Genomic DNA, 27,649 nt, shown 5'->3' on the forward strand with positions numbered 1-27,649 from the left:
CCGGCGAAAATTCAAAATAAAAGTTGCATTTTCGTGCGTTTTTTATTTGTTTATTTGTTTGTTTTGGAGCTAGTCAAACGAACTTTTAAAACCACATTTTTAAAATATGATCGTTTATGTCTCTAAATATATTAATACTTATTCATATTACTATTTCAACATCACCATATTTGTGTGTTTCGATTTTTTTTGTGCCCACCACAAAAAGAAGTGTTATATGGTATATATAATATAGATCAAATTTGGCCCCCGCCCTTAACCCATCTGTGTAGTAAAAAAAAAAAAACACACACACACACACACACACACACAGTGATATAGCTAGTGAGCACACGTGCCCGGAGCAGTGGGCAGCCAGGGTTAATATTGGCCATGTGCCAAACCCAGATATTAAACACACAACCCTGTCACTGACAGCCTGGTTTTCTTCAGATAAATCTTTTATAGTTATGTCATTATGGAAATGTGGGTGGAATAATATCAACAAATAACCCACAACACAGCCAAACAGCTGGCTTAGAGTAGATTTGTTTCATGCAGAATTCACAATAACTTTAATAAATTAAGGGTGACAGCAATGATCAGGTTAACAAATCAACAATACCATATTTTTCATTTTATTTTATTATTTAGAATTATTGTATCACAAAATTATACATTTGGACATTGCATAAAATGAGAAAGTTATATACAAATGTTACAGCAGTTCTGTTCAAATTATGCTAAATTATGACTGTCCTGGAAGTGTGTCTTTGGATTTCTTTCCCTTGTTTTTCACAAGCTTTCCTTTCTTATTCTTCTTCTGGATTTCCTGAATTCTCCCCTTTGTTTCTGTTTTTTCTTTTTTTCTTTTGGCAAGTTCATTCTTTCTCTTCTCTTCAAAGTCAGGATCCTGTCAAAGAAACAGAAAAAACAAGGTGTTGGTCAATCACTGACATGACCTGTTTTCTCATTATACCACACTGTGTTCAAAGACCAGCTCTAGAGACCATCTCAAAAGGTGTTTTTCCCTACCAGTCATTGGAAGCTACTTACTTTCCCTTCCAAAATCAACTGCTTCTTTTTGTTTATTTCCTTTTTCTCCCCAAAGTCTGTTGACTCCAATTTCTGCAAGCAACAAAATACAGATTTAACATGTAATGCATGTAATGATTCAGTCTACAAAAAAAATTTAAAAATAACTTACAATTTCACACTGTCGTCTTGTCACATTGACTTGGGTAAGGATCTTTAGCACCTCTTTCTCTTCCACTGGGTACTCCTTCAGCTTGGTCTCTAAAAAACAATTATGCAGGAGACAAACATTTTAGAGCTGTACAACATCTACACTTACAAGCCATTATGTTGAACATGTAAATAAATACAATTTTAGGTCATGGTTATGCAGAAGTGATTTAAAATACCTTTACTGTATTAATTAATTAATTAATTTAAAAAGTGGCATGTAGGATATAAGATAAGATATCAAAGGAACTTCCAGCTGACAATTCCCATTGTCCAAAGCATCATTAAGAAAAGGTATTTAAAGGGACGTGTAGAAGTCAGCAAAAAGTGTGTGAAAGATCAAAGTCAGACAGACCTGCTCATATGCTGGCCAGAAAGGAAAAGCAAAACCCCCAATATGAACTTCAGGCAGGTTTAGCTGACACATGACACAGTTGCTTACACATGTAATATATCATGTAGGAAAGAAGGGCAACCACTGCTAAAGGGGGTGTTACTACATGTTGATGTTTCCACTTGTTTCCACAACTGTGTGTTTTTACTTAAATATAAAGTACACGTGTATGTTTAAATTCTAATGAATGCATTCAGCTCATTTAAGTTGCACCCATTGCTGACACAGATGTGCAAATACACACCCACACAGCTTGTCTAGTTCCTGCAGAGAAGTAAAACATGAACCTAATGGCACCATGCCTAATGCCAGGTGTGGGCTAGAGGGGTATAAAGCCCACCAGCACTGAGCTGTGGAACAGTGTTCTCTGGAATGATAGTGCTCCATCCAATTCTTTGGGATGAGTTCAGGAGTTGGGGATGAGGTGGGGTAGTGAATGCAATCAATTCCTCACAGCAGTGCTCCAAAATCTAGTAGCCTTCCTTGGACAATAGAGAGTTACTCCAACAAATTCAGATAATACCCTTGATTTAAAACGAGACAATAAATGAGCAGATGGCCCAATACTTTTGTCCATATATGTACTGCATTGGCTGTAGAACTTACGAATCTGCTCCTCAATAGCACTGACCAGATGAATGTCATACTGTGTGACCAGTGTAATTGAAACACCATTTCTTCCTGAAATGTAAAGCACGCAGATTAATACCTGGTTTTAAATGCAGAGGCAAACAGTGGCTCTAGCCTGGAGAGAATAAACAAACACACCTGCACGGGCAGTCCTGCCCACTCTGTGAATGTAGATTTTAGGCAAGCCTGGAGTATTATGATTTATGACAACCTGCACTGTAGGAATATCCAGACCCCTGAAAAAAATGTAAAAACCCACATATCATAAATGTTTTAGGATTTTTTTTTTTACCTAGAAGTAAAATTAGACAAATTTACAGCACTCTGGGGTTAGAACCTACCTGGCAGCAACATCTGTGGCTATGAGGATCTTGAAAACATTGGACTTGAACTTGGCAAGGTTTGCAAACCGTTGTCTCTAAATAATACACAAGCAACAATCCCTTTAATATTGGAACTTAAGGCCAAAGCCATAGTAAGTATGACCTGCATAGTCCTAATAAATAATGCATATATGTACTACACCTGTTTCATCATGGAGTGCAAGGAGATTGCTGGAAATCGAAATTCCCGAAGCATCATTGTGAGAATTTGGCAATTCCTAATTGAGAAAAACAAATCTTATTAATTGTTTGCAATGCGCAAAACATTTAGTTCAAAATGCATATGAAATATGACTACTTACTTGCATGTATTGGTGAAAATCATGACTGACCAGTCATCGTGTTCATCTTGAATTTTTTGAATAAGATGCACCAAGTAAGCATCTTTGACTTTTTCAGGAGTAAGGATGTATCTTTGATCCAACTCCTCCACAGTTCGAACTCTACAGGAAAAAAAATGTTTGCAATTTTTGCTGGATGAAAACCTAGCTACTGGCTAAAGTCACAATAGCATCATGTGAGAATTGCTATTTCTTGCTTCCCTGGCTCCCTCTAGAGTCGGGAAGTATAATTTGAGCTTTGGGCCATCCCTAAAGCAAGTGCGGTACAGGAATATTACTGGATTTGACACAAATATGTGGTTGGGCAGCACTACATTTCTACGAAAATACATAGAGCAGGAATTAGACCATGATTTTGAAGGTACTCTGAGATACAAAGTTACATAAATGTTACTGTAACTCTGTTTTCCAGATAGATTTCTGGTGTTTTATTTTGGCGACACACTACAGAAAATATTGTTTAATGGTACATACTATGCTGACTTTATATATGGTTTTATGATTATAATAAAAAAAAAAATCTGATTTTGCAGGAAGCACCTTCATAAGACCCATATGATGCCAGATGAAGGGTAGGGAGACATGCATTCTCATCTGCTACAACACAGGACCAATTTAAATGCAGCATTAAATTATCCGCATTACAGCATTTTTCACCATTTCTTCACATAGCTCGTCTTAGATGTTGTAATCGCATCCCATCATTCTCTGTGTTCTATAACGAATGTTCAGTCAAAATTAAATGTCAAAAGTAAAACGCATTGCTAGATCATTTCTGGACAATCACAGTTTTGTAAAGAGGTGTGAATACAATGATTTTGTGTGAGCAGGAGAGAAATGAGCATCAGTGGGAGACAATTTTGTGTTGTCTTGTGTTGTGTTGTGTTTTTGTGTGCTGCAAGATTATGGTTCCTTACTCTGACTTGTTCTCCCAGAAAAAAGGCTCGTTCATGGCAATGGTTTTCAGCTCCTGCAGTGTGTCTGTTAGCGTGGCACTGAACAACAACGTTTGCCGTTTTTTTGGCACAACACTGAGAATAACTTCCAGGTCCTTGGTGAAGTCTGTGCATCCCTGCTCAAGCAAACGATCCGCTTCATCCAAGATCTACAGAGCAGGATTAATAAGAAATAATTTACATAAATAAATAAATTCACTTATACTTCTGTTGAATGAGTTAACACCATAGTTATGTGTAGATTACAATACGTGATATAACTATAATCTTACTAAAAATTTTATTTTCTTCATGTTGAACATGTCAGAACTCCGGATGTGATCTGCTAATCTCCCCGGTGTGGCAACAACAATGTGTGGCTTTTTTGACAGCTCCAAACCCTGGGCCACCATGTCTTTTGGAAACACAAAACACTTTTACAAACTCTTGATAAAAACAAATTATAATAAAAAGGGCAATAAATAAGGGCAACAGTAGTTTCTTGGTGTCTTATTTAGTGGGATAAACAACACATAAATACACAACTCAATTCCTGTGGTAGCTTTGTTATTTCCAAAGTCATGCTTTAGTTTAGTGAACTACATTTCAGTCACAGGTTTTTCAAAACTGAATTAACATATACAGCCATACCCATCCCTCCAACAATGATGCAGTCTCTCAAACCCAATGGTTTTCCCAGCGCCCGGAACTGTTCAGCTATCTGGTAAGCTAGTTCTCTAAAGACAGAAAAAGAGAGACACATTGTCAACATGTAACATCAGCCATATTCCTGCTATTCCATATTTCCCATAAAAAAAAAGAAACTCTACAAGCAAGTCCGTGGACACAGCTTATATAAATGCTGCCAACCTTGTGGGTGTCAGCACCAAGCAGAAGATACCATAGGGATCCTCTGACAGTTTCTGAAGCACTGGTAAAACAAAAGCTGCCGTTTTGCCGCTTCCAGTTTTGGCACAGCCCATACAATCTCGACCTGCAGAAAAAAAGAACTGTAAAATCACTCACTCACTCAAGGTCTCTCTTTAATTTTACATGTAAAGGCATGACTACTGGCTATGACTTGGCTATGACTATTAGCAGTATGCATGGTGTAATCTCAAGAACAGCGAAACACCAAGAACGATTTCCAGACCAAGTTTAATCTTAATTCATTAACCCTTAAAAACAAGTTCATGGGAGAGTCCTAGCCAGTGTGTGGAAATTAAAGAACGTGTAAAGGTGTAACGATAATGGTTCTAAATACAACACAGTACACTGTGTGAATAACCCTGAATGGACCAATAGAAATGCTCTAAATGACCTGGAATAAACTCTTATTTTGGACATGGACAGCGACAATACGGTTCTTTAAAGAACCTTTTTTGCTACAGGTAAACATGAATATGAAGGATTTAAATGGGGTATTTTATGGATCTTAATGGAAATGTAATAAAGGTAATATAGTTCTAAACAGAAAGATGACAACTCAAAGAACCACTTTAATTCGTAACTGTGCACATTAGCTATATGGTTCTTCACACAAAAAAAAAAGTTTTACATTGCTCTATATATGAGGGGTTCTCAAACCTTTCTGCAGCCAGTAACAGCTTTCTGTGTGAAAGAATAATTAAAAAGGCACAAATAATTCTAGATATTTTACACCCACAGACATTTTGCTTAGTGGAGGCACCTCAATGGTTTAGACCTGGTTATTTTTCTAACCATAATTGCTCCACAGTGACATTGCTCCCAAACCAACCATCTAAATGATGTAAACTGTTCGCATAAGACAATAGATATATTAATTAAAACCTCCCAATACTCAAATCGTAACGTGACATAATTGAGCCTACCTTCTAAAATAGCCGGTACACAGTTCTCCTGTACGGGGGTCGGCCGGGTGATGCCCATTTGTTTACACTGCTGCACCAACCACTCGGACAGGCCGAGGGACGCGAAGGCTGCCATTAGTTATTCGGTTTCCAGGCGAATATGACTTTAAGTCGAGCTTAACGTGGATTTTAAAGCTGGCACTTTTAAAATTCGGGGTTTTCTACTTTTGAAGTGTCGAGGAGGAGAAGCCTCGAAACCCTCGTGGAGCCTTCAGTCGGGCGCATGGGCTACGTCATACAACTGCGTCCCGAGACAGGACGCGCCTCTTCCCTCAGCGGATGGTTCCATATAGAAAGCGCTGCGTAGAATCAATACAGACAGGGATGTCTAGGTTAGCCCTGAAAGTCGTGAAGGAACAGTTGTTAAAAACTGTAGCTATACGGTATATTTAAAGTGTTTGTCCGGGTTCCTCTATATTGCGCATGAAGCACATATTTAGAAAGTCCGTTCGCGAATTCTGCGCAGCGTCCGCGCAACGCGAACGCCCCCAACGCTTTATGGCATTACGTAGTGTAGTTCAGTTCACATTCAGGGGGGGAATAGAGCGCAGGTGAGGGGATGCGAGACGAAGAGGGGCAATTTATCTCAGTTCCTACATGCAGTGCAGATAATGTTTCTGCCTGAGCAGCTCCGTGTCTGACTATCAGGTCCAACTTCCAAGTCGGAATGTAAAAGTCTCGCCCTCCCCGGTCATTTCCGAAGAGCCTCCAGCGTTGTCGTGTACGGCTGCTGCACACTGTAATATGAAGACTGTAAGGCGGTGTGTGATCAGGGGACTTTCAGCCCACGCATGATGCCCCTCACCGTGTATGCCGTGACCGAAGATGGCGGAGTTGGATGGTGGGGAATTCTCTGCGAATCGTTCACAGAGCAGGTGAGATAAGGACCCCCCTTAAGCTGACTGAAACCGCTGGCTGTGTCCAGTTAAGGGGTCACTGCACTGGAGTGAGGATCAGACTTTGTTTTGGAGGATGTGTTAAGCAGGTTGTAATACTTTATTAGCTGATTTTATAAAATATTGCATTAACCTGAGCTACCTGTGATCCTATTAAAGGGCAGTTCTGCACTGTAAGCCAGTGGCTGAATGACCTGGATGCTCTGTTGGTTAGCAACAGCTTCCCAAACCCAGGTTAAAGAGGTGGTTCACTGGAAAATCTCATTTACTCAGGTTTTTTCCCTTTCTTCAAACAGAATCGATCAGACAATACATGTTTAATATCCAAAATGTTTTTTTTTGTTGTTGTTTGTTTTACACTGGAGCTACAAAGCTAAAGTAATGTACCCAAAATCCCTTTTAAGACCAATGAAGCTGGCTGGGTTTGCTTGATATTCATCATTACTGTGATAAATTACATCACAGAATTTAACAATTTGCTTTTTTTGAGCGTATCATTAGATAATATCAATATATAATGTATAAAAATAGATGATTTTACACCATATGCCCTTTAACAGTGGATTTTAGGACAGCCTCTGAATACCTGCCCTAAGATTAAGTGGATTTCATAGATTTCACATTCTTGTCTTAGCCTGCATCTATACAAAACCAACCCCAAGTAAACATGCAGAAACTATATTACTTATAGTTAAAGAATAAAAAAATGTAGTTATTTATTTATTTTAATGTAGTTATATAATTAATTATATACTCTGATTGTGTTCTGCTGTTGCAATTTATGAATTTGACCACTAATATAACGCAAAGTATAAGATTGTCTTTTGTCTACAGAATACCTGCTGTTATATCCTCCTTACCCTTTGGCTCCAGTCAAGATAGGTTATTTCTCTGATGAATAATTGACTGTCGATGAATAATTAAAAGCAAAAGTGCAGTTGCCAGTGTCAGGTTGACTCGCGCTTAGAAACTGAGAACTGTTGCTGGGGAATTGTAATACGCCAGACCAGTGAGATGGATTTCAGAAGTTTCATGGATTATACAGACAGAGATTATGAGCTGGGAGTGGTGAGAGATAAAAGACTTATGTAGACTGATTCCTTTTTTCCCCCCTCAGCATGGCTAACAATAAGAACAGCTCCCTTCGCTGCACATTCTCAGCCCCTAGTCACAGTAGCACTCTTCTGAAGGGGTTATCTGCCCTAAGAGAGCAAGGCCAGTTGCTGGACGTGGTGCTCGCCATCAACGAAGAACGCTTCCAGGTTCACAAAGCTGTTCTGGCCTCCTGCAGTGATTACTTTAGGTAAGATGATACTTTAAAATGTTGGTGATGAAATAATAGTTCATAATGGATCATATGAGCGTAATGCTTGTTTGGTAAAGTGTATGAAGGTAAGCATATGTTCCTGAGACATGATACACTTCAATCAATAATTTAAGCAATCATCCCTCTAGCACTTTCTCTCCAGTTAATAGGTTATTTAGTGTTTCTCCTTTCAATGGTTTGTTAAATGGGAACAGCATCTCAGCTTTAAATGTATTTGGCCTAATTGGTGAGTGCAGATTTCTCCACTTTAGTAGAATGATGGTGCTGTGTTTTCCTGAGTGCTTATGTTAAGCATCCGTTTCTTACAGAGCTATGTTCACTGGTGGCATGAAGGAATCAAACCAGGACACCATTGAGCTAAAGGGCTTGTCAGCCCGTGGACTAAAGCACATCATTGATTTTGCCTACAGCTCAGAGGTCACTTTAGACCTTGACTGCATTCAGGATGTCCTTGGGGCGGCTGTCTTTCTCCAAATGGTGCCAGTGGTGGAGCTTTGCGAGGAGTTCCTCAAATCAGCCATGAGCGTGGAGACGTGCCTCAACATCGGCCAGATGGCCACTACCTTCAGCCTGTCCTCGCTGAAGGAATCCGTGGATGCCTTCACTTTCCGCCACTTCCTGCAGATTGCAGAGGAGGAGGATTTTCTCCACATACCCATGGAGCGGTTAGTGTTCTTCCTGCAAAGCAATAAACTGAAGAATTGCAGTGAAATTGACCTGTTTCGCGCTGCCATTCGTTGGCTGCAGCACGACGAGTCCCGCCGGGCCGGGGCCAACCAGGTGCTCTGCCACATCCGCTTTCCGCTCATGCGCTCCTCTGAGCTGGTGGACAGTGTCCAGACGGTGGACATCATGGTAGAGGACGTGCTGTGCCGGCAGTACCTTCTCGAAGCCTTCAACTATCAGATCCTTCCCTTCCGACAGCATGAGATGCAGTCTCCTCGCACCATCATCCGCTCAGACGTCATCTCACTTATCACTTTTGGTGGCACACCTTACACTGACAACGACCGAACTGTGAGCAGTAAAGTGTATTATCTCCCAGACATCGCAGCACGGCAGTTCAAGGAGCTGACCGAGATGGAATCTGGCTGCAGCCATGCTTGCGTGTCTGTTCTAGACAACTTTGTGTACGTAGTGGGTGGGCAGCACCTGCAGTACCGTAGCGGTGAAGGTGCAGTGGACATTTGCTTCCGATACGATCCCCATTTGAACCAGTGGTTGCGCATTCAGCCCATGCAGGAGAGCCGCATCCAGTTCCAGCTCAACGTTTTGCAGGGCCGACTGTATGCCACCGGAGGACGTAACAGATCCGGAAGCTTATCCTCTGTAGAGTGCTACTGCCCCAAGAAAAATGAATGGTCTTATGTGGATTCGCTAAAGAGAAGGATATGGGGTCATGCAGGGACGACATGCGGAGATAAACTCTATATATCTGGGGGGTACGGGGTTTCTGTAGAGGACAAAAAGACCCTTCACTGCTACGATCCGGTCACAGACCAGTGGAACTTCAAGTGCCCTATGAACGAACCACGAGTGCTGCATGCTATGATAAGTGTAAATGACCGTGTGTATGCTTTGGGGGGCAGAATGGACCATGTGGACCGCTGCTTTGACGTGCTGGCGGTGGAGTATTATATTCCAGAGACGGATCAGTGGACCACCGTCAGCCCGATGCGTGCAGGCCAGTCCGAGGCTGGCTGTTGCTTACTGGACCGAAAGATCTATGTCGTTGGAGGGTACAACTGGCATCTAAATAACGTCACAAGCATCGTCCAGGTCTATAACACGGAGACGGACGAGTGGGAGAGGGATCTGCACTTTCCAGAGTCCTTTGCAGGAATTGCTTGTACTCCCATAATACTGCCACAGACTGTCACTCAGCGATGACGGCCTGGCTAGAAGACGCGAGGTGACGTTATGTGGGATTGCAAAATGTGGGTCTTGCTTTTAACATTTGCCCCCTGCTCCTTCAGCCATTTGCGTTGTGGTTGGTCTTCCTTAAAGGAATGTTCAGCATTGTTCAGCCTACTTTACACCGAACACAGACAATCATTTCAACCTTTTGCCCTTTATTTTCACACTCTACATCCCAACAATTAGGTCTTGAGAGACTGTCTTCCTGGATTTGTATTGATGATGTTTTATCCAGCTTCACAAATTGGAGCAACATGGTAAAAGCATTTCAGTTACCTGCACTTTCCTTGAAGGGGAATTCAACCAATTCTTCAAATTTTCTGCACATTTAAAAGGTCAAGATGTTAACAAAGTCATTCTAATGGTTTAATATTAAGTGACTTCTGTATTAGTGTTTCAAGAGTTTCAAGTAAGTGAGTTTCCTGTAATTTTCCAAAACTACTGAAATGGTAGTGATGGTAATCAGTCATCTGCTACAGATGCTGCAGATTGACTGGGGTTAAATGCTGTTGATCTTCATGACGTTTCTTTAGATTGGTTGTTTAAGATGACCTTAGGACTGTCTTGGTCCCTTGGTCCTGCATGCCATGAGCATCTGTGCGAGTGATTTCATATTCTCATATGTTTGTGTAAAGTGTGTAAAGACAAGCCTTCCATGTGTGACCCTACAGTCCAACCACGAAAGGATAAAGGTAAGACAACTAAAATGACATACAACTATGCACCTTCTTCTAAATACTTAATAATAATAATGTACAGGATCTCGAACAACTCAACATTCAACTGGCAACTGAAGTCCTCAACATTCTATAAGCGTGTCCAGTTTGCTGCAGTGGTTTCTCGAGCTTAGGCCTAAGAAGCCCACACTCTGCATGTTTTAGTCTTGTCCCTAGCCTACCAAACCTGATTTAGCTCATCAGCTAATTAATAAGCCCTTCACAAGCTGGGTCAGGAGCATTAGAACCAGTGAAATTACAAAATTTGTGCAGAACATAAGGTCACCAGACTTTCACAAGCCTCATTAGCACTTCTGGGGTTGCTGGTGTGTTCTATTCCTAAATGTGTAAGGAATGGTTCAGATCCAGTGTTCACTAGTCAAGATGTTTTTTGTTTTTTTTTGTGTCCGTCATACATAACAATATGCCTTACAGTGTTGGAAACCACATAAACAAGCCTGTTTCAGACAAAGTGAATAACTGCAGTTTGAGGCAAGTGTGACTATTAATGCTAACTGATAGGTTTAATATAAAAAGTGGAACCAAAACTATTCATTCCTCAATTTATTTCTGTTCCTCCAAATATGGTTGACTTTATTCGGCAGATCAGAAGATTTTCTTACTAAAGCACAATTACAATCTTAATCAAAATGTGTGTGTGTGTGTGTGTGTACATATGTATGTATGTGTGTGTGTGTACATATGTGTATATATATATATTGTGTGTGTGTGTGTGTGTGTGTGTGTGTGTGTGTGTGTGTGTTGGGGAGGGGTAATCAAAATATCTGTTACTGTGAATAACTAAGCAAGTACAAAATGACCCAGCGCCTCTTAGGGTTGTCCTTACACTTCATTGAAACTTCATCAGTGCACCACCACTCCAGAGTCTGCTAAATCTTCTTAAAGGGTCTTTTGCAGTGCAGTGGGGGCTTTGATTTGCCTCTTTCTGAAGGTTTTCTTGGTCTTCCAGATCTGAACTTGACCTTCACTGTTCCTGTTATATACCATTTATTATTACATTAGGACATTATGAAGAAACAGCTTCTTGAAGAAACGTTTAGCCTTGTCATGCTTTGTTTGTTGGGGTGGGGGGGGGGTTGTGTGTGTGTTTTTTTTTTTTTTGTTTTTTTTAAGAGTGCTAGCCAGTGGCTTAGAGTTCATAGCTGCTGATTGTTGAGACACGATTTGAGAAGTCAAAGTATTTATAAAACAGTGTTTTGTAATTAAGCCATATTCCTAACAAGCTAAATAAGGTCTGAGACTACTTAAAAGTAGGAGAGCTCAAATTTATTGGGGTGCCCAAACTTTCAAAAGGTGCACCTAAAAAAAACTTGCACTACTCTTGTGTAAAATGCAGTTCAGGTTGTCTTCTACTCACTTAACTATTCACAGTAACAAATTTGGACAGGGTGCCCAAACCTTTGCTTTCCGCTGTATGCACAATATTGCATTACATATAATGAAGTTTGAGGAATTCATATTTTGAGAATTTAGCTGTGTGAAAGTGCTTAATTATATCTCTTTTACAAAGTCAGCAAGCACATTACACTTGATTCAAAATGCACTTTAATCAAATACAGCGTAGCAAAGATCCATATGTGGACTAGAGTGAGTATGTTCACTGTGATGGCTAAGGGAAAAAGTACAATGTATTGACTGAAAGTCTGATATGATGTTCATAGTATTACTGCAGATTGAAATGAAGGGAGGGGTGGCAGAAAAAAAACACGTGGTCTTACATCAGTGTGCTGCCGTTCCCGTAAGACTGCATCGGCATGCTTTTCATATATGAATGTAAAAGGATCACCACAGTCTTAAATACCACAGCATTTCAAGGCTGGATGCTGGAGTAAGGTGTGATTTCTAGTTTCTGTTTGTGTTCTGTATCATTTCAGTTGTATGACGTGAATCAGTTTGTAATGAAGAAGCACATTATATGGTACTATATGTGTATTAGAACTAGGTGTCATTAAACAAACTATGATTTGTGTCCATGAAATGTAAACTATTGTGTAAACTGTCAGCTCAGGACTTTTCTAGGACAACCACTTATTAGCTCGTCTGCCTTTTTGTCATGAGCCATGAAGGCATGACTCAGGAGGAATCTGGGTATACTGAGGCAAAGAAAATGTGCATTTTTTTAATGAGTGAAATTGAGTTTCCTTATTCTGTTCATCTTCTCTCTCCCACAAGATAATTGTTGGAGGTACTGTAGATTATTACTTTGCAAATCAGTAGCTGGGTTTTCATCTAAAGGATTTTTACAAAGAGCGTTTTAGAATTTGCCATGGTAGGCAATGGAAATGTCCATTTCGACAAGACTTTCTTCCCTTCAATTTTACCAGCTAGATGCTGCCACTTACGCCCTTGCAGAGAGAGGTCCAGAAAAGACTGCAGCAGCTCCGAAACACTAGGTGTATCCTGACCAGTAGATTAGGGAGACGTCAGGGAAACCTACAGTACAGGAATTAAAACATACATGAATTTACATGAAAACATGTAAAACACAACACAACTAAATTATACATGTTTTTGAAGGAAATGACACTATGTTAAGCTTTTTTTGGTCAGTTTGATTTATGCTACCTGCCATCAGTAGCCGGGTGAGAGCTTGCCGAAGAGAGTTGGGTACCCGACGCTTTCCTCTGATCACATTAGTTGCCTGGTGACGTTGCATTGGCAGCAGTTCGAAAAGAAGCGGTGGCTGGTTGCACATGTTTCAGTCCTCAACTTCCAAGTTTTGGAAGCTTTACCAGTGATTCAGCAAAAGTACAAATGAGTAACTGGCTAACTGACTATTTAAAATTGTATAAAAATTACAACAATAAAAGCTGGAAAAAATGAACTTTTTGCTACTGACATGGAGCAATACAATTAATGATTTATTATTTAAATCTCAGTTTTGGTCACTACAATTAGTCAGAAGTCCATTTTATTTAGTAACATTTTAACAGATCCCAATAAAGATTATATAAGTATATATAACAAACAACCGTTCATTCTTTTAATATTGTGATAAATCATCAAAATGATCAAAAATATAAAAGCTAAGACGAATATACGATTGTCAGTCGTATGCCTCTTTAAATTGTATTGATATTTGCCACACAATTGTCAATTTATAATAGCATTAATGCTAAAATCCTTCCATTATGCCAATCTCCACTAGTTCAGTTTCTGAAAGCACATCTAAACCATGTCCTTAGTGTAATTTCAAGTTGATTTTTTTTTTTTTAAAGATGAAAATTTGCAAGTACAAATGAGCATGCTAAGGGAATCAGATGGGGTTTTGTTGTGTGTGTGTGCTGTAAGCGCAACTGACCCCAGACATTTCTGTTAAACCTCAGGCACTTACACAGAATATGCTGACAGTAAAAAAGTAAACTTTTTTCCTATGAATTAAAATTCACCTCATCTCAGGCTTTCTAATTCCTAATCCTTCCTCAGATAACCTGGCATAGTATGAGAGTAATGTTACAAATGCTTTAAGCATTAGGAATGTACTTAAAACTCCCATATGTTACAAGTGTTTTTCATTTTTATTAATGTATTAGTGCAGTGTTATTGTGTTTATAGTTAAAATAAAAAAAAAAACATAGGTGTCTGGACTCGGCATGTTATATAAAATCTCATTTCTGCTTTGCTTTGGTGTGTGTCATGTTTAAAATGATTGTGAAGGAGATCTGCTATGCTTGTTAATTGTCCTACGATGCTGAATGTATTGCCTCTTGGTAGCACTTTTATGGCTCTTTCCCATTCTTCCTGCTCACTTTGCATATGTGGGGTCATTTTTACACCTTTTCACCCAGGTAATATATTGTACCAATACATTGTGTCTTGAATAAAAAAGAATATTATACAATGGATATATCTGTGCCTTACTGCTCACCTCTATTTGTGTTTCCAGTTACATTTTAATAGAAGGAGAATAGAGTAAATTTTAACTGATTCGTACTAGTAAACATAAAGCATTATATTCTTACATGTTACAATTTATGTAAAAATCAGGATTTCGCTTCCTTATGTGTATTTTACAGTGCCTATAGTTTTATCTTTCTTTTCTTGTATTTTACTTTTTTTCTTGTTTGTTTATTTGCCCAAAACAAATTGCTTAATTTTTACATCCCAATTTTCATGCTTTTTTTAGCTTTTAAGAATGATGCCCACTTATCCGGCCTGACCTGTTGGAAAATTGAACGATGGGCTCTCCTGTACCTGTGCCAGACCAGCTAACATCCGCCAGACTGACCATCAGGTTCCCATGCCTCTTGTGTCAGACGAGCTGCCCACCCTCCTGCCACTACTACCTGCCTAATGACTATGATAAAAATTTACATGGACTCTTAACTATCTGCCACTATTATTATTACTACAATTAACCATCACCACTCTCATTAATCTTATTAGTTATATTATGTTAGATTATCATGATTATGTTTCACACATGATCAGTAGAACAGTCTCACATGGTGGTACAGTGATTTTGATCAATAACCCATTAATAGTTCTGACCAGAGGAGGATGGGTCTCCCTTGTTAGTCTTGGTTCCTCCTGAGGTTTCTTCCTCCAGTTTGAGGGAGTTTTTCCTTGCCTAGCTTTTGGCTTCCTCACTGGTTTTTAATGACTTACTGATTAGTGATTCCAAAAAGCTGCTAGTTGTAAAAAAAAGTGCTATACAAATACATCTGATTTCATTCTAAATTACCTCTGTTTTAATTGGTGGTTTTAAGTGGTGGCTCAGCGGTAAGAACGCCGGGCTATCGATAACAGGGTTGTGGGTTCGATTCCCGGGCTTGGGAAGCTGCCACTGTTGGGCCCTTGAGCAAGGCCCTTTACCCTGTCTGCTCCCCGGGCGTTGGAGTTGGCTGCCCACCGCTCTGTGTGTGTGTGTGTGTGTACGTGTGTGTACTCAGTGCCCCTAGTTCACTAGTTTGTGTGTGTGTGTGTGTGTGTGTGTTCACTACCACAGATGGGTTAAATGCGGAGGACACACTGTACTGTACAGTGACACATACGTGCACCTTTACCTTCTTTATCGTGCCTCATTCAATAAGCTGCCCATGCTGAAACACTCCTTGTAACTTCAGCATGGTTTACACACTAAATCCTAGGTCCTGTTCTGATAAAGTGCTTTGGATTTTGGCATGGTTTTACACAGAAAGCCATGCCTATAAATATTTGTTACAAGGTGCACCGGAGCGCTAATCGTCCGTGAACGATTTGCTGTGGTTTTTTATGAAGGACCGACAATCCTCACCGAAGGACTCCAACTCCCACAATCCTCCGCGCGGCGGCGGCGACGCGGCGGCGCCACGTACGTCTGGCGCAAAAAAAGAGAGAGGTCTGTTTTGGAGAAGAACGGAAGATGGCGACCTCAAACAATCCGCGAAAATTCAGCGAGAAGATTGCCCTGCACAACCAGAAGCAGGCAGAGGAGACCGCGGCGTTTGAAGAAGTCATGAAAGACCTGAGCATTACTCGGGCGGCGCGGGTACGTGTCGGGTTTTTCATTTTCTTCACGGTGTTTTCAGTGAGGAGGAGGAGGAGGAGGAGGAGTGGTGTTGTGGTGGTGGTGGTGGTGGTGGTGGTGGTGTTGGTGTTGAGGTGGGTGAGTGAGTGGGGGGGCGGCGTTAGCCGAGTGGCTAAAGCTTTAAGCGGAACACACACGACTCAACGACCTTCCCGTCGACTGGCATTCCCTATAAAATCATGTCGACACAGAAAGCGGACGAGAGGCGCTTGTTTCGGGGCATTAGTGAGAGCAGCGGGGCGAGAGAGCCACAGAAACGATGCGGATGCGGAGAAGCCAGGCTGTTCGACAGAAAAAACGGGCAGCCTGCCTACAGATGTTCTGCACATCTGCAAGGAGCCTGCTGGCTCGCTTTATAGTTCGTGTTACTCTTAATTTCATACGTTTCAAAATGTCCCACATTGTCACTCACCCTGTCGTTTTAATCCACTCATGTTTGTGCTGAGATTCTTATAATAGACCTGAAGTGATTTTTCAGGTTGTAGTTATAAGTGAAATGGACTGCCATCTCCTTCTTGCCTGGCAAGGCCGGGGTATTACTCTGCCCACTCTCTTCTTCAACTTTGCCAGAATCCTGACATGCTTTCCCTCTGAGTTGATTCGTGCTCACCATAGCGAGGGATCTGTACCACAGCCAAAGCCTTCACAGGAGTCTGATTGGCCCTAATTTTAATCCCACAACTTCATAGATAAGCAATGCTCCACTGATCTGCTTTTCCCGTCGAGCATCAGTTTCTTTTGTTTTTGAATGTTTTCCCCTTTATGATACTTCAGTTAAGTTTCACTCACTCATGCCTTCATGCTGTCATTCACTCTGTCACTCATCCATGCACTTTTATTTTGCACAGCTGCAGTTGCAGAAGACCCAGTATTTGCAACTAGGCCAGAATCGTGGTCAGTGCTATGGAGGTTCACTGCCCAATGTCAATCAGATTGGAAATAGCAACATTGACCTGCCTTTTCAGGTGAGCCCTTAGAAACTATATCGGTTGAAAAAGTCTTTTTGTTTGTCACTGTTTTGGTGGATTCTGCCCCATTCAGTTCACCCACTATTAACTGCAGGTACTGTGAGTGAGTTTTCTTTAACCCGTGCAATTCAATTTACATTTAACATAACCTAGTTATTTTTAGCTGCGTTTTAAGTGCAATATCTGTTTTCTAAACAATTGTCTGTGACATTCTGCATAGTCTTGACAATCTGAGACTTGTATGTAATGTAATCTGGGGAAAATCTGTACATCAGTGTAAGATGAGGCAAATAATGCTATAAGACATACACTTTTATACATACACATATTTTAAACATGTACCCCCTTGTGTTGCTCCCCTGTCAAACATAGGGTTTATTGCCGTGTGCATTTTTCATCTGTTACCTCTTATGGCAGCAATCCATTTTAAAAAGGCATTTTAACAGTTGCACACCATATAGTTCACCTCAAAGCGCCGTCCTCAGATAATACCATGCAGCAGGGTGTGAGAAATTTAATTGCTTCCCACCTTAAGTCTTAGCAGACAAAGGATCCGTGCATCGTTATTGTTGAGAAGTGGGGGTGCCATCACTGCCTTTGTCATTGCTTTTCATTTATGAGACATTAGCAAGACTACAGACGGAACAATCTGATGGTTTCATTGCTTTTATGCTTGCATATTTCCAGTCCATCTCTGATTAAAAGGCTGCACTATATTTTTATTTCTCTAGCTATGCCTCACCATTTATGTGGAAGTAGAAATAATGGATGCATGTTTTTAGGTTTAAAGAGTCCATGGCTGGGACGTGTCTTAAACCTATGAGATTTCTTTTCAGACCACAGTTTTGGATACCAGTCGAACGACCCGGCACCATGGCTTGGTTGACCGTGTGTATCGTGACCGGAACCGTATCACATCTCCGCATCGTAGGCCTCTGTCTGTGGACAAACATGGGCGTCAGATATCCTTTTCTTATTAATGGTGTTTTTGAACTGGTTGAACTTCAGCTAATTTTAAACCACAGTCTTAGACAGCAGAAGTGTTCCTCCCCCAGCACTTTTGTTAAATGCTGAAAGAAGGGGATTGCTTAGTTCCTTTTTTGTATACACATATTTGAAAACAAGAACAAGCATTTAGTGATAGAAATCTTACTTAAAAGTTATAGTATATGTCAGAAATAATCATGCCCCCTGTGCAACATATTCACACCTAAAACAAAAGAAATGGCCACAAAATAACATTAAATATGTAATGCATAACTAGGAATGTGACCATTGCCAACTGAATTTACTGTCTGAATTAAGCCCAGTGAAGATTTGGTGTTGTAATTTCAGTTTCTCAGGTGGGTAATATTCGATTTGAAGTAGTAAGTTGAACACAACAGTAAAAAAAAACGATATTAAATAATAGGATTACATTGTGTGATTACAATATTAAAGCAATATTAGTGAATCATCACAAAAGTGGTGCCTAGAGAGACTAGTGGTGGTTATTGTGCATATCAGTATTGGGGACAATGATGATTGAAGCATATAATAGCAAATGGAATTGCTTTACTGTAAGACTGATCAACATTGTTGATCACGCACTTTCCCAAGGATGCCCCCTCCTGGAATTGCTTGTTGAGGGCTCAAAAGCATCAATTCTATGCTGGTGTTTTCTCCCTTTTTATGCCTTATTAGATGGTAGACGTCCATAGCCATCACATGTGGCTTTCATTACTGATGCTGGTTATAATAAACATCATAATAAAAGCGTGTCCACCTTCAGGAGCAGTTGAATATAGTAACACTTTACTGCACATATTGTAAGTTTAATGGTTAAATATCAGTGTGCGACTATGCCCATATATAAATAACGTACGCCAGGCCAGACTTTCAGATGTTTGAAACAAATGAGACCTTGTCCTTAACACAGTTACATTGACAGCTGCCCCTATGGCTCAGTGTATCTGTCACCTCCCCCTGACACCAGCTGGAGGAGGTAAGGCAATGTTTGCCATTGGGAATTGAAAACTTTGTTCCAAGTTGACGTGTGTAGCTTTTCCTACAGCACACTTTCACCGACCTCATGCGTCTGTTCCAGGACTAATTCTGACTCAGCCTTACATCAGAGTGCCATGAATCCTGCTCCGCCAGACACTTTTGTTGGAGGTTCCCAAGAGCTGCAGCCAAAACGAGGTAACATGATTAAGCTTTTTTTACTGTTTGTATTGGCCAGTTCAAATAAAATAAACTCTGTTATGACTTTCTATTTTTTTTCTGTTTCTAGTTTTATTGCTCACGCCCCCAGATACAGAGGAGCCTGAAACTGAAATGGAGAAAGATGATCAGAAGGCATCATTGCGTCCTAAATCCCATGATGTTCCAGGGATTAAGTGAGTAAAGTTGTTTCTCGGTTATATATAATTCTGCTGATAATTTTGCTGCCACACTAGAAGTGTGCAGGTCACAGGCCCTATACACGATAGTTAACTTCTTGAACCCTAGACTTAGTTTTAAACTTTAAGATGATTTAACATTTACATTTAACATTTAACATTTAAGTTATTTAGCAGACACTCTCATCCAGAGCGACTTACAAAATTGCTTCACTGTTTACTCAGAAAAATACCCTTAGCTAGTTTGTATAGACTAGGATCCAAAGACACTACTAAACACAAAAGTCAACATGTAGCCCATAAAATTAGTATCCACTGTCAATTATTCTTTATCAACTACCAAGTAATTTGTATTTTCTATGATTTACTCCGTACCTGCCATGAAGGATTCAGAATCCACTGTCGATTATTTCATTCACTGTGGATTATGATCTTGCCGCAAATTATGATCACCCAAGTTCACCTACTTTGAGCTTCTCAAAGAGTCACATATAGTGTGTTTCCCTGCACTTAGCACAGTCCCATTTTTCATTTTTCCCAGCATATTCCCATCCCCCGATCAAGAAGTGAACACCTCTTTGATGCCAGCCACTCACAACACAGGCGGCTCCCTGCCGGACCTCACCAACATCCAGTTCCCACCTCCCCTGCCGACACCCCTGGACCCGGATGACCCTGTATCATTTCCCACCACCAGCACTTCCAGCAGCACGGGCAATCTCACCACCAACCTCACCCACCTGGGCATCAGTGCCGCCAGCCATGTCCCCCCCTCTCCTCCTGCACTGAGTGGCCAGACCCAGCCTGCTCCTGCCCTCACGCTTAACATCGACGCTCAGCAACAGCAGCAGCAGCCATGTCCCCAGCAGCTCTCCCCCACACTCTCTCCCACGCTCTCACCTCAGATGTCCATTTCTCAGGTAAGGTCAAAATAAAGCCCCTGTCACTCATGCATGTTTTTCCTGGAATGTAATGGTGATTAAAATGGAGGGGGGTTAATGTGAACACAAGCCAGAGTCAGAATCCCAGTAAAGCAAATTATATGATAAGCCTGTCCAGTGCCAGGACATCTAAGGAAAAAATAATGTTTGTGTGATGATTTTTCTTTTTTTTTTTTTTTTTTTTTGCACCTTTTGTACATTTGGCTTCAGAAAACATGTGACTATATTTTGTACATTATTGAGAAGCTGACTTTAGTTAGATTGGCTATTATACCTTTAAAAGTAATACCTATTAAACCTTTGAAGTCATATTGCTTCTAGAGCTGCTTACGTTGTTTTGTTGGAATAACCATGTGTTAAATAGAGCATTGTAGAGGGTTTGTTAATGAAAACACAACGCATCGGCAAGAAAATCAGAATTGCTACTTTATGTTTCGGGATCTGCAGCCAATCGCGATGGACAGCATGTCTCTGGAGCAGCAGCTCTCTCAGTACTCACTGCTCAGTTTGCTGAGCGACCTGCAGAAGCAGCAGCAGACCCTGCCCCAGAACATCCGCCTCATTCAGCTGCCACCGCTTACCGTTAGCTCTTCCTCCAGCACACCACAGACCTCCCTCACCACCCAGTCGCCAACGGCCACCAGCGCACCGGTCAGCTCGGTGAGTTCAACCTGCCCCATCGTCATTGAGAACAATAGCAAAGTGGCACAAAGGCTGCCGCCGTAATTAAACAGAAATACAGTTATGCTTTCAGCTTGAAAGTATGTTCATTTCGTTGTCCGGGACTTGTTTTGGTTTGCAAATCCTTGTAATGTTCAGATTTTGGTGCTCCAGTAAAGCCAAGAGCACGCTAGGGTCAGGTTTGACCAACACAGTGCTTTACGGCACGTCAGTCTGGGGCAGCCTTGTTTCCGAGGTGCTCACACATGGACCCGTGTCGTAATGGACCTGTGCTGTCATTCTGAAAGGCCTCTTCCTTCCAGCAGTATCGCAATCAGACTGGGTCTCCTGCCAACCAGTCTCCAACCTCTCCAGTCTCCAACCAAGGCTTCTCGCCTGGAGGCTCGCCTCAAGTAAGGGCGGACCCACCCCGCTGCTTGTTTTGCTTTGGCCGCTCATTTGCTGTCCCAGCTCTCTGTTCTCCTTCCTCCACTTCTCTTTGTCTGCATTTCAACCCTCTCTCATTGCTCAGATGACGCTGTGATTTTTAGAGGTACCATTTATCGTGTCTTCTGGTCCCATCGTGACAGGCTAAATAAACGGGTGGGTGAAGGCTTAAAGCTTCTCCCACGTATTTTGGACATGTACATTGCATATCATGATATACATTGGATCTGGGATAAAGTAGCAACACGCTTGCCAGCTGTCTACATATGGTCAGGGATATGGGGGGCGTATTACATAGCTCTATTGCAGTTTAATTACACAACAGGTTTGAGGTTCTTTCAGCGTCGCTGTCCAACTAAGAGCAATGCACAGGCCTTTTGTTTTCCATGTGTAATGCTGACAATGTTGAAGTGCATCGAAGGCTGTGTAGTCTGTGGTGTTTGCATCAACAGCTAAATAATATAGAGCTTTTTATCTTTAACTACAGGTAATGTCTATCACAAGTAGTACTTGGCCTTATTTTATTCCATAGCATGTCATTCATCCCTGTTTTTAGGGTACTAATCAGCTGTAGTATGTGAAGTACATTAGAATCCTGTTACTCAGTGCTATTTCTTTTGCTTTAAATATTACATTAGCTGCAGCATTACTGTGCCATGATGCAGTTGACCTTGATGGTCAGTTGCATCATTGTAATCATCCTGCCATGGTGGTGAGTAGTTGCAGCACATCAGTAGAAATTCTTGCTGTGTTAAGGATTTGGCCATACTTATTCCATTATAATATAATATGAAGTTTAGCAGCAGCTATGCTTCTCTGAAGTAATATTGTAGTCATAGCATGATCATCACAAAATGTTTGCAAATCAGCCTAAGTATCATGACCAGTTTATTCAGTGAGGCTGCTATAAAAGGAATGTCCTTGTAGCTCCCTGTGTAGTTGTTTCTTTAGTCAACTAGGGCAGAGTTTACTGAGAGCATCATAGTAGTGAAACTTAACTCATTAGACACCATATCACATGTGAACTGATACTAGATAAGCTTTGTGGGGTTTTTTTTTGTTTGTTTTTTTTTCCTCTGACCTAAAATACGATAAGGCCTTCAGATTGATATTTAACTGTTGATTTCATTTCCCAAGTGTGTCAATTAAGAGCTGTCTGTTTTATGGATGTTAAGCTTTGTCACTTTGAGATATGTCACTGCTTTTTAACAGATGTCCCCAGATCTTTTTGCGTGGATGTCTTGTGCTAGACATTCCCGCGTATGTCAGCGTCTTGCACATTTGTCCTGCTATTTACACAAGCATTTTCACACTGACGTTGCAGCCTGATAGAAATAATGGAGGTGTCTCTTGCTGTATTTGTAGCACATTCCGGTGGTGGGCAGCATTTTCGGAGATTCATTCTATGAACATCAACTTGCATCCAGACAGACGAACGCTCTGTCCCATCAGGTTAGTGCTTGTTTGTGCTTCTGAAGGCTTTCCCTAACCTTTGGGCCTCTTTCCTGTTGGCTCGTATTGCTTTTCTGCCTCTAGTGGATCTTCTTGTCTTGTCTTGTCTTGTCTTGTCTTCTGGATATATATTGATTACAGTGCCCTCTTGTTATCTCCTAGCTTGAGCAGTTCAACATGAACATGATCGAGAACCCGAGCAGTTCTAACAGCCTTTACAGTCAGTGCTCCACACTCAACTACACACAGGCAGCAATGATGGGTCTAACCGGGAGCCACGGCAACTTGCAGGACACACAGCAACTAGGCTACAGTAACCATGGCAACATTCCCAACATTATTCTCACAGGTATATGTTTTTCTCTTGTTTCTTATGATGTAAGTCCTTCCAGGGATCTGGACGTGTCGGTGGCGCACATCAGTGCAGTTTGTCCGTTCTTATGTAGGTCTCACAAATCTGCTTGGCCTCAAGTAATTCCTGTGTGTTTGTTTGTTTGTTTGTTTGTTTTTGTTTTCCCCCTGCACAATCCATCTTTATACCACAAATTATTAGTGACCGGGGAGTCCCCACCTAGCCTCTCCAAGGAGCTGACCAGCTCACTGGCCGGTGTGGGTGACGTCAGCTTTGATGCAGACTCTCAGTTCCCGCTTGACGAGCTAAAGATTGACCCGCTGACCCTGGATGGACTGCACATGCTCAATGACCCGGACATTGTCCTTGCCGACCCGGCCACCGAGGACACGTTCCGCATGGACCGACTGTGAAGGGAGCAGCGGCTGGAACTTAAAAGAAGCTCTCTTGAGAGGAAAAGGCCGGAGACTACTTATTGTGCAGCTGCATGGCCACCCGGTTTATCATCCAGTCCACGGCCCTCCCTGCCTCCCCCACATGGCATCTACAATAGCATGCTGCCAAAGCCGTCTGGGGAAGGGAGGCGCTCGAGCACAGAGGTGGAATTGGCATTGCTGCATCCACGCTGGCTTAGTTGTTTGCGAGGCGGCTAGTTTCAAACCTCGTCCGTTGTACAAGTGTGTGCTATGCCCCTCTTTAGGCCTATGTATTAAGTTGCCGTTTTGTTGTGCTCTTTTGCTCGTTTGTTTGGTTTCGTTTTCTTTCTCATGTCTGAGGTGGTGTTTTGTCTTTCTCATGTCATTTGTGTTTGAGTATTTGTTCCGTTTTCTGTGGAAAGCAAGTTGTTGTGTGTGTGTGTGTGTGTGTGTGTTTGAGAGAAAGAGAGAGAAAAAGAGAGAGAGGGAATGTATGTGTGAATGTGTCTTTATTCAACCTAAATTTTGAACCACCTGACCACGATGAACCCCTACCCTCCCCCGCTTTATTTTTTTACAGATCATTGTTTCTTCACTACATTGCTTCAGTTTGCGTCTGTATTAATGTGTGTGTGTTTGTTTTCATATTCGTATATTTGGCATGCTTTGGCACGTGAATTGCCAAATCTGTCACTTGTTTTTTAATGTTTACGTAATGATGCCATGTGTCTTTTATTTTTCTTTTAAAGTTGTTCATTTTAGTCTTTGTGTTTTGTATGTTTGTGTTAAATTATCTATATATTTAAAAAAATCTGTTATTTATTAAACCTTTTTATTTAAAACTAAGGAGTACTACTCCCCCCTCCCCCGCACCCTAAAAACTACTTTTTATGGATTTGAGAAAGCATCGCTTGCTACTGTATGTACTTTATCATTGCTGAAAGGTCTAATGATAAAACTTAAGTCCTCTAAAGAACTTTTTCTTTCGTTTTGTTTTGTTTGATTTTTTTTTGCTACAAAAACTCCAAACACTTTACAGTGGCGATCTAAGTGCTGGCATTGTTGTTTTTACATGTTTGCCAGCAGATTCACAGATTTAATTGTGTCAAAATGGCAGCCTTGCCTATATTTTTGGTATTGTTATTGTAAAGTGTCCCTAAAAGTAAAAAAAAAAAAAGAAGAAGAAGAAGAAGAACTGGACGTTTCTTTTCCCATGTTGACTGTGTTGCTTGTTCAGTTGCGAATTGAAAAATGTTAGTGCTGTTGTTGACTTCTGATTTGCATCAAAAGGCTGTCATCATGCAGGGCCAAAACCATTAAAGGGAAGCTTCAGAAAGCTACTGAACTCATCACTGTGAGCTGACCTGATTTTGCCTTATGAACAAAAAAAATTATATGCTGTTTTTAAGCTGTCAGTGTGACAACGAGTTTTCTAATCGTCCTGTTAATGTTTATTCTCGTATCTGAAAAGATTTCTGATCATGCACAATCAGTGGCAGTATTGTGTTTTTATAAATGCAGTTTTTTCAATTAAGTACTGTATGGCATGTAGGTTTAAGTGTCCAGCTTAAATGGTGGTTCCGTCCTGAAGCCAGATGTCAGTCCGTCTGAGCTGCTAAAAGTGAAAGTAAGGGGAGGGTACTGCTCCTTATTCTCAGTGCTGTTTACCAGAATGTTGTTCACGTCTGTGTTCATTTATATTCGTATATATTTGTTTCTGTCTTGTCTTCTTTTCATGTGATGTCTCATACGTCTTGTTCCATTTTAAGGAATCATATCTTTATATTTATGTACACTATGAAATGACAGTAAGTACACTGTTATTTGCTGTTTTTATGCCACTTGAAATGAATGGCCTAGTTTAGGTAACACGTTGTAATCCTGCTTTATGCAGCCTGGGAATGAAAGCACTTGGTCACTGCACAAACGTTTGCATACGTTTGGTACCAAATCCAGTAATGGCAAATGATGAGCATGATGGCATTTATTGTTAGTATTATTTATGATGGGTTGTTTTCGCTTTCATTATTATAATTATTATTTCAGTACATTATGACTTTGAAAGATATCTTATGTATGTTTTTTTTTTTTGTTTTTTTTGTTGTTTTTTTTAAACCAGCTTTATGATTATATCAGTTGTAACTGAATTTAGCCAAGAGTCTTGACCTTGACTTTGGTATATAGAGTGCAGTCTGGTTGTGATTGGACGGTGACAATTTGAGTTTTGTCTCTTTGATTTGAAATGAAGCAAATTTTATAAATTAGCTTTTGAAATTCTGAATAATCCCAGGTTTTATGTCAATCCCCTTCTCTCCCCTTTTCAGGGGAATATAAATATACAGTCATGTCAACTTGGTTTTTGGTTTAGTAACTTGCCCTCTTTTTGCCTCCGGTCTAAGCTTTAGTCTGTGAACGTAATGCTCAGTCATGGGGATTAGTTTGAACTCTTTAGCTTTAGTTTTGGTTTTTTTGGGTTTTTTTTTTTTTTGGGGGGGGGGGGGGTGCACTGCTGTGGGTGTTCAGAGTCTGTTGGATTATTTGTTGGTGCTCCTTTTACCTTGTATTGTTGCTGCTTAACAAAATAGCAAGTTTATTTTAGTTGGTCTCAAGTTCCATGTTGCTCAGTGTTGGTTATGTCTGGGATTATTTGAGAATGATCTATTTATTATTATTGTTTTTTGGCCTCATGATTGGCCTTCAGATGTTGTATTACATAGACAAGTGTTGTATGACGTAACAAGTAAGGTTAGTAAACGGTTGCTGCAATTGCTGCTACGAAGCTGACCAGTTGGGATTAGCTTTCACAGACATTAGCAAACGGGATAGAACAGTACTTGCCTATTGGTTCTGTGAAACAGCAAGACTAAGTTCATGTTACCCAGCAGTCAAGGAGAAACAGAGCAACCTTCTAATCCCTTTTCATGCCTTTGTTGATTAGAGGTTCTCTGAGATCTCTCCACCGTTGAAACACCTCACCAGTGTTATCTCTTGGCCCTTGCCTGATTTAAGAACTTCTTTCTTAATCTTTGTTCTTCAGATCTTCTCCTTTTTGACTATCTCTTCGTCCTGGCAGTGTGTGGAATTCAGCACATGGCATGTGCTTGCTATACAGTAGAAATAGTTCTGACTAGCGTCAGAAACCGTACCAAACCGTTATTAAGTACTATGTAGTACCATTTTTGCTGAGAGTGTACTGTTATTGACCGTTACTAGATCTTGGTGTTGACTCTAGATGCAAAAGGTCTAAAGGTGCCAAAAAAGGAGTCTTTGGGGCAGTGCCATATTGGATCTACCTTTTAGTTCCTGGCTCTTTAAAAAATCACCCTTGTAAGAGAGATCTGTGAGTGTGGCTGACATTCTGTCCTGTGTAGTCATTGTTTCATTTCAAATCCAGCGTCCTGGAGTAGGGAGACAAAACAAACGCTGTCACTGTCCAGTTACTTATGGAATGCACTGGAGGTGAAGCTGGATCGATTAGACCTTTGTAAGGGAAATGACTTCTAGAAAAACACAATTGTAAAATGTACAGATTGTGCGATTCCTATGCAAACCAGAGAAATCTATCAAGTCTACAAATTGAAATATAATATGTTAAATTACATGAAATTGTTTATATTGTGTAGCTGTAAAGCTTTTGAACTAGCAACGCACAGGTAGCGTAGATGGTTTATCATCAGGCATTAGCAACAGGTCAAACAGATAACAACAAACAGTACTTGCATCGAGCAACAGTTTACAGTATGCAGCGTTCGAGACAAGGCCACATTTAAACTGAATTGTGATTATACAGTGTTCGAGTCCCCTCCTCAAAGCGTGCCATTCAGAATCACTATCTTCAAGCAGATGT

The 27,649-nt window shown here is 40.8% G+C and overlaps 3 protein-coding genes across 5 annotated transcripts; 2 read left to right on the plus strand and 1 right to left on the minus strand.

The window, feature by feature from the left end:
- Window positions 1–638: 638 nt before the first annotated feature.
- On the minus strand, window positions 639–6,094 carry ddx49 (DEAD (Asp-Glu-Ala-Asp) box polypeptide 49). The gene is made up of 13 exons (XM_072660928.1): window positions 5,761–6,094; window positions 4,778–4,901; window positions 4,559–4,644; window positions 4,201–4,322; window positions 3,890–4,077; window positions 2,934–3,074; window positions 2,774–2,849; window positions 2,590–2,666; window positions 2,387–2,484; window positions 2,225–2,299; window positions 1,187–1,275; window positions 1,036–1,107; window positions 639–892 (listed from the first exon to the last, which is right to left on the minus strand). Exons 1-13 carry the CDS (start codon window positions 5,873–5,875, stop codon window positions 728–730), a joined length of 1,428 nt encoding a protein of 475 aa, XP_072517029.1. The 5' UTR covers window positions 5,876–6,094; the 3' UTR covers window positions 639–727.
- On the plus strand, window positions 6,030–14,517 carry klhl26 (kelch-like family member 26). 2 transcript variants are annotated; one of them, XM_072660926.1, is made up of 3 exons: window positions 6,030–6,674; window positions 7,813–7,998; window positions 8,331–14,517. In XM_072660926.1, the coding sequence occupies exons 1-3, from the start codon at window positions 6,625–6,627 to the stop codon at window positions 9,910–9,912; spliced, it is 1,818 nt and encodes a 605-aa protein (XP_072517027.1). In that variant the 5' UTR covers window positions 6,030–6,624; the 3' UTR covers window positions 9,913–14,517. The 2 variants fall into 2 exon arrangements, with proteins under 2 accessions (XP_072517027.1, XP_072517028.1); XM_072660927.1 differs by having other exon boundaries at window positions 8,433–14,517.
- Window positions 14,518–15,987: 1,470 nt separating this feature from the next.
- Window positions 15,988–26,228, plus strand: crtc1b (CREB regulated transcription coactivator 1b). 2 transcript variants are annotated; one of them, XM_072660865.1, is made up of 12 exons: window positions 15,988–16,146; window positions 17,034–17,150; window positions 17,990–18,115; window positions 19,076–19,137; window positions 19,240–19,334; window positions 19,426–19,531; window positions 20,076–20,454; window positions 20,923–21,135; window positions 21,459–21,548; window positions 22,948–23,034; window positions 23,197–23,383; window positions 23,588–26,228. In XM_072660865.1, exons 1-12 carry the CDS (start codon window positions 16,021–16,023, stop codon window positions 23,797–23,799), a joined length of 1,800 nt encoding a protein of 599 aa, XP_072516966.1. In that variant the 5' UTR covers window positions 15,988–16,020; the 3' UTR covers window positions 23,800–26,228. The 2 variants fall into 2 exon arrangements, with proteins under 2 accessions (XP_072516966.1, XP_072516967.1); XM_072660866.1 differs by having other exon boundaries at window positions 21,462–21,548.
- The last annotated feature ends 1,421 nt before the right edge of the window (window positions 26,229–27,649 follow it).

The sequence above is a fragment of the Salminus brasiliensis genome, chromosome 17, assembly GCF_030463535.1.
Source record: "Salminus brasiliensis chromosome 17, fSalBra1.hap2, whole genome shotgun sequence".
In the NCBI taxonomy this organism is placed as follows: Eukaryota; Metazoa; Chordata; class Actinopteri; order Characiformes; family Bryconidae; genus Salminus; species Salminus brasiliensis.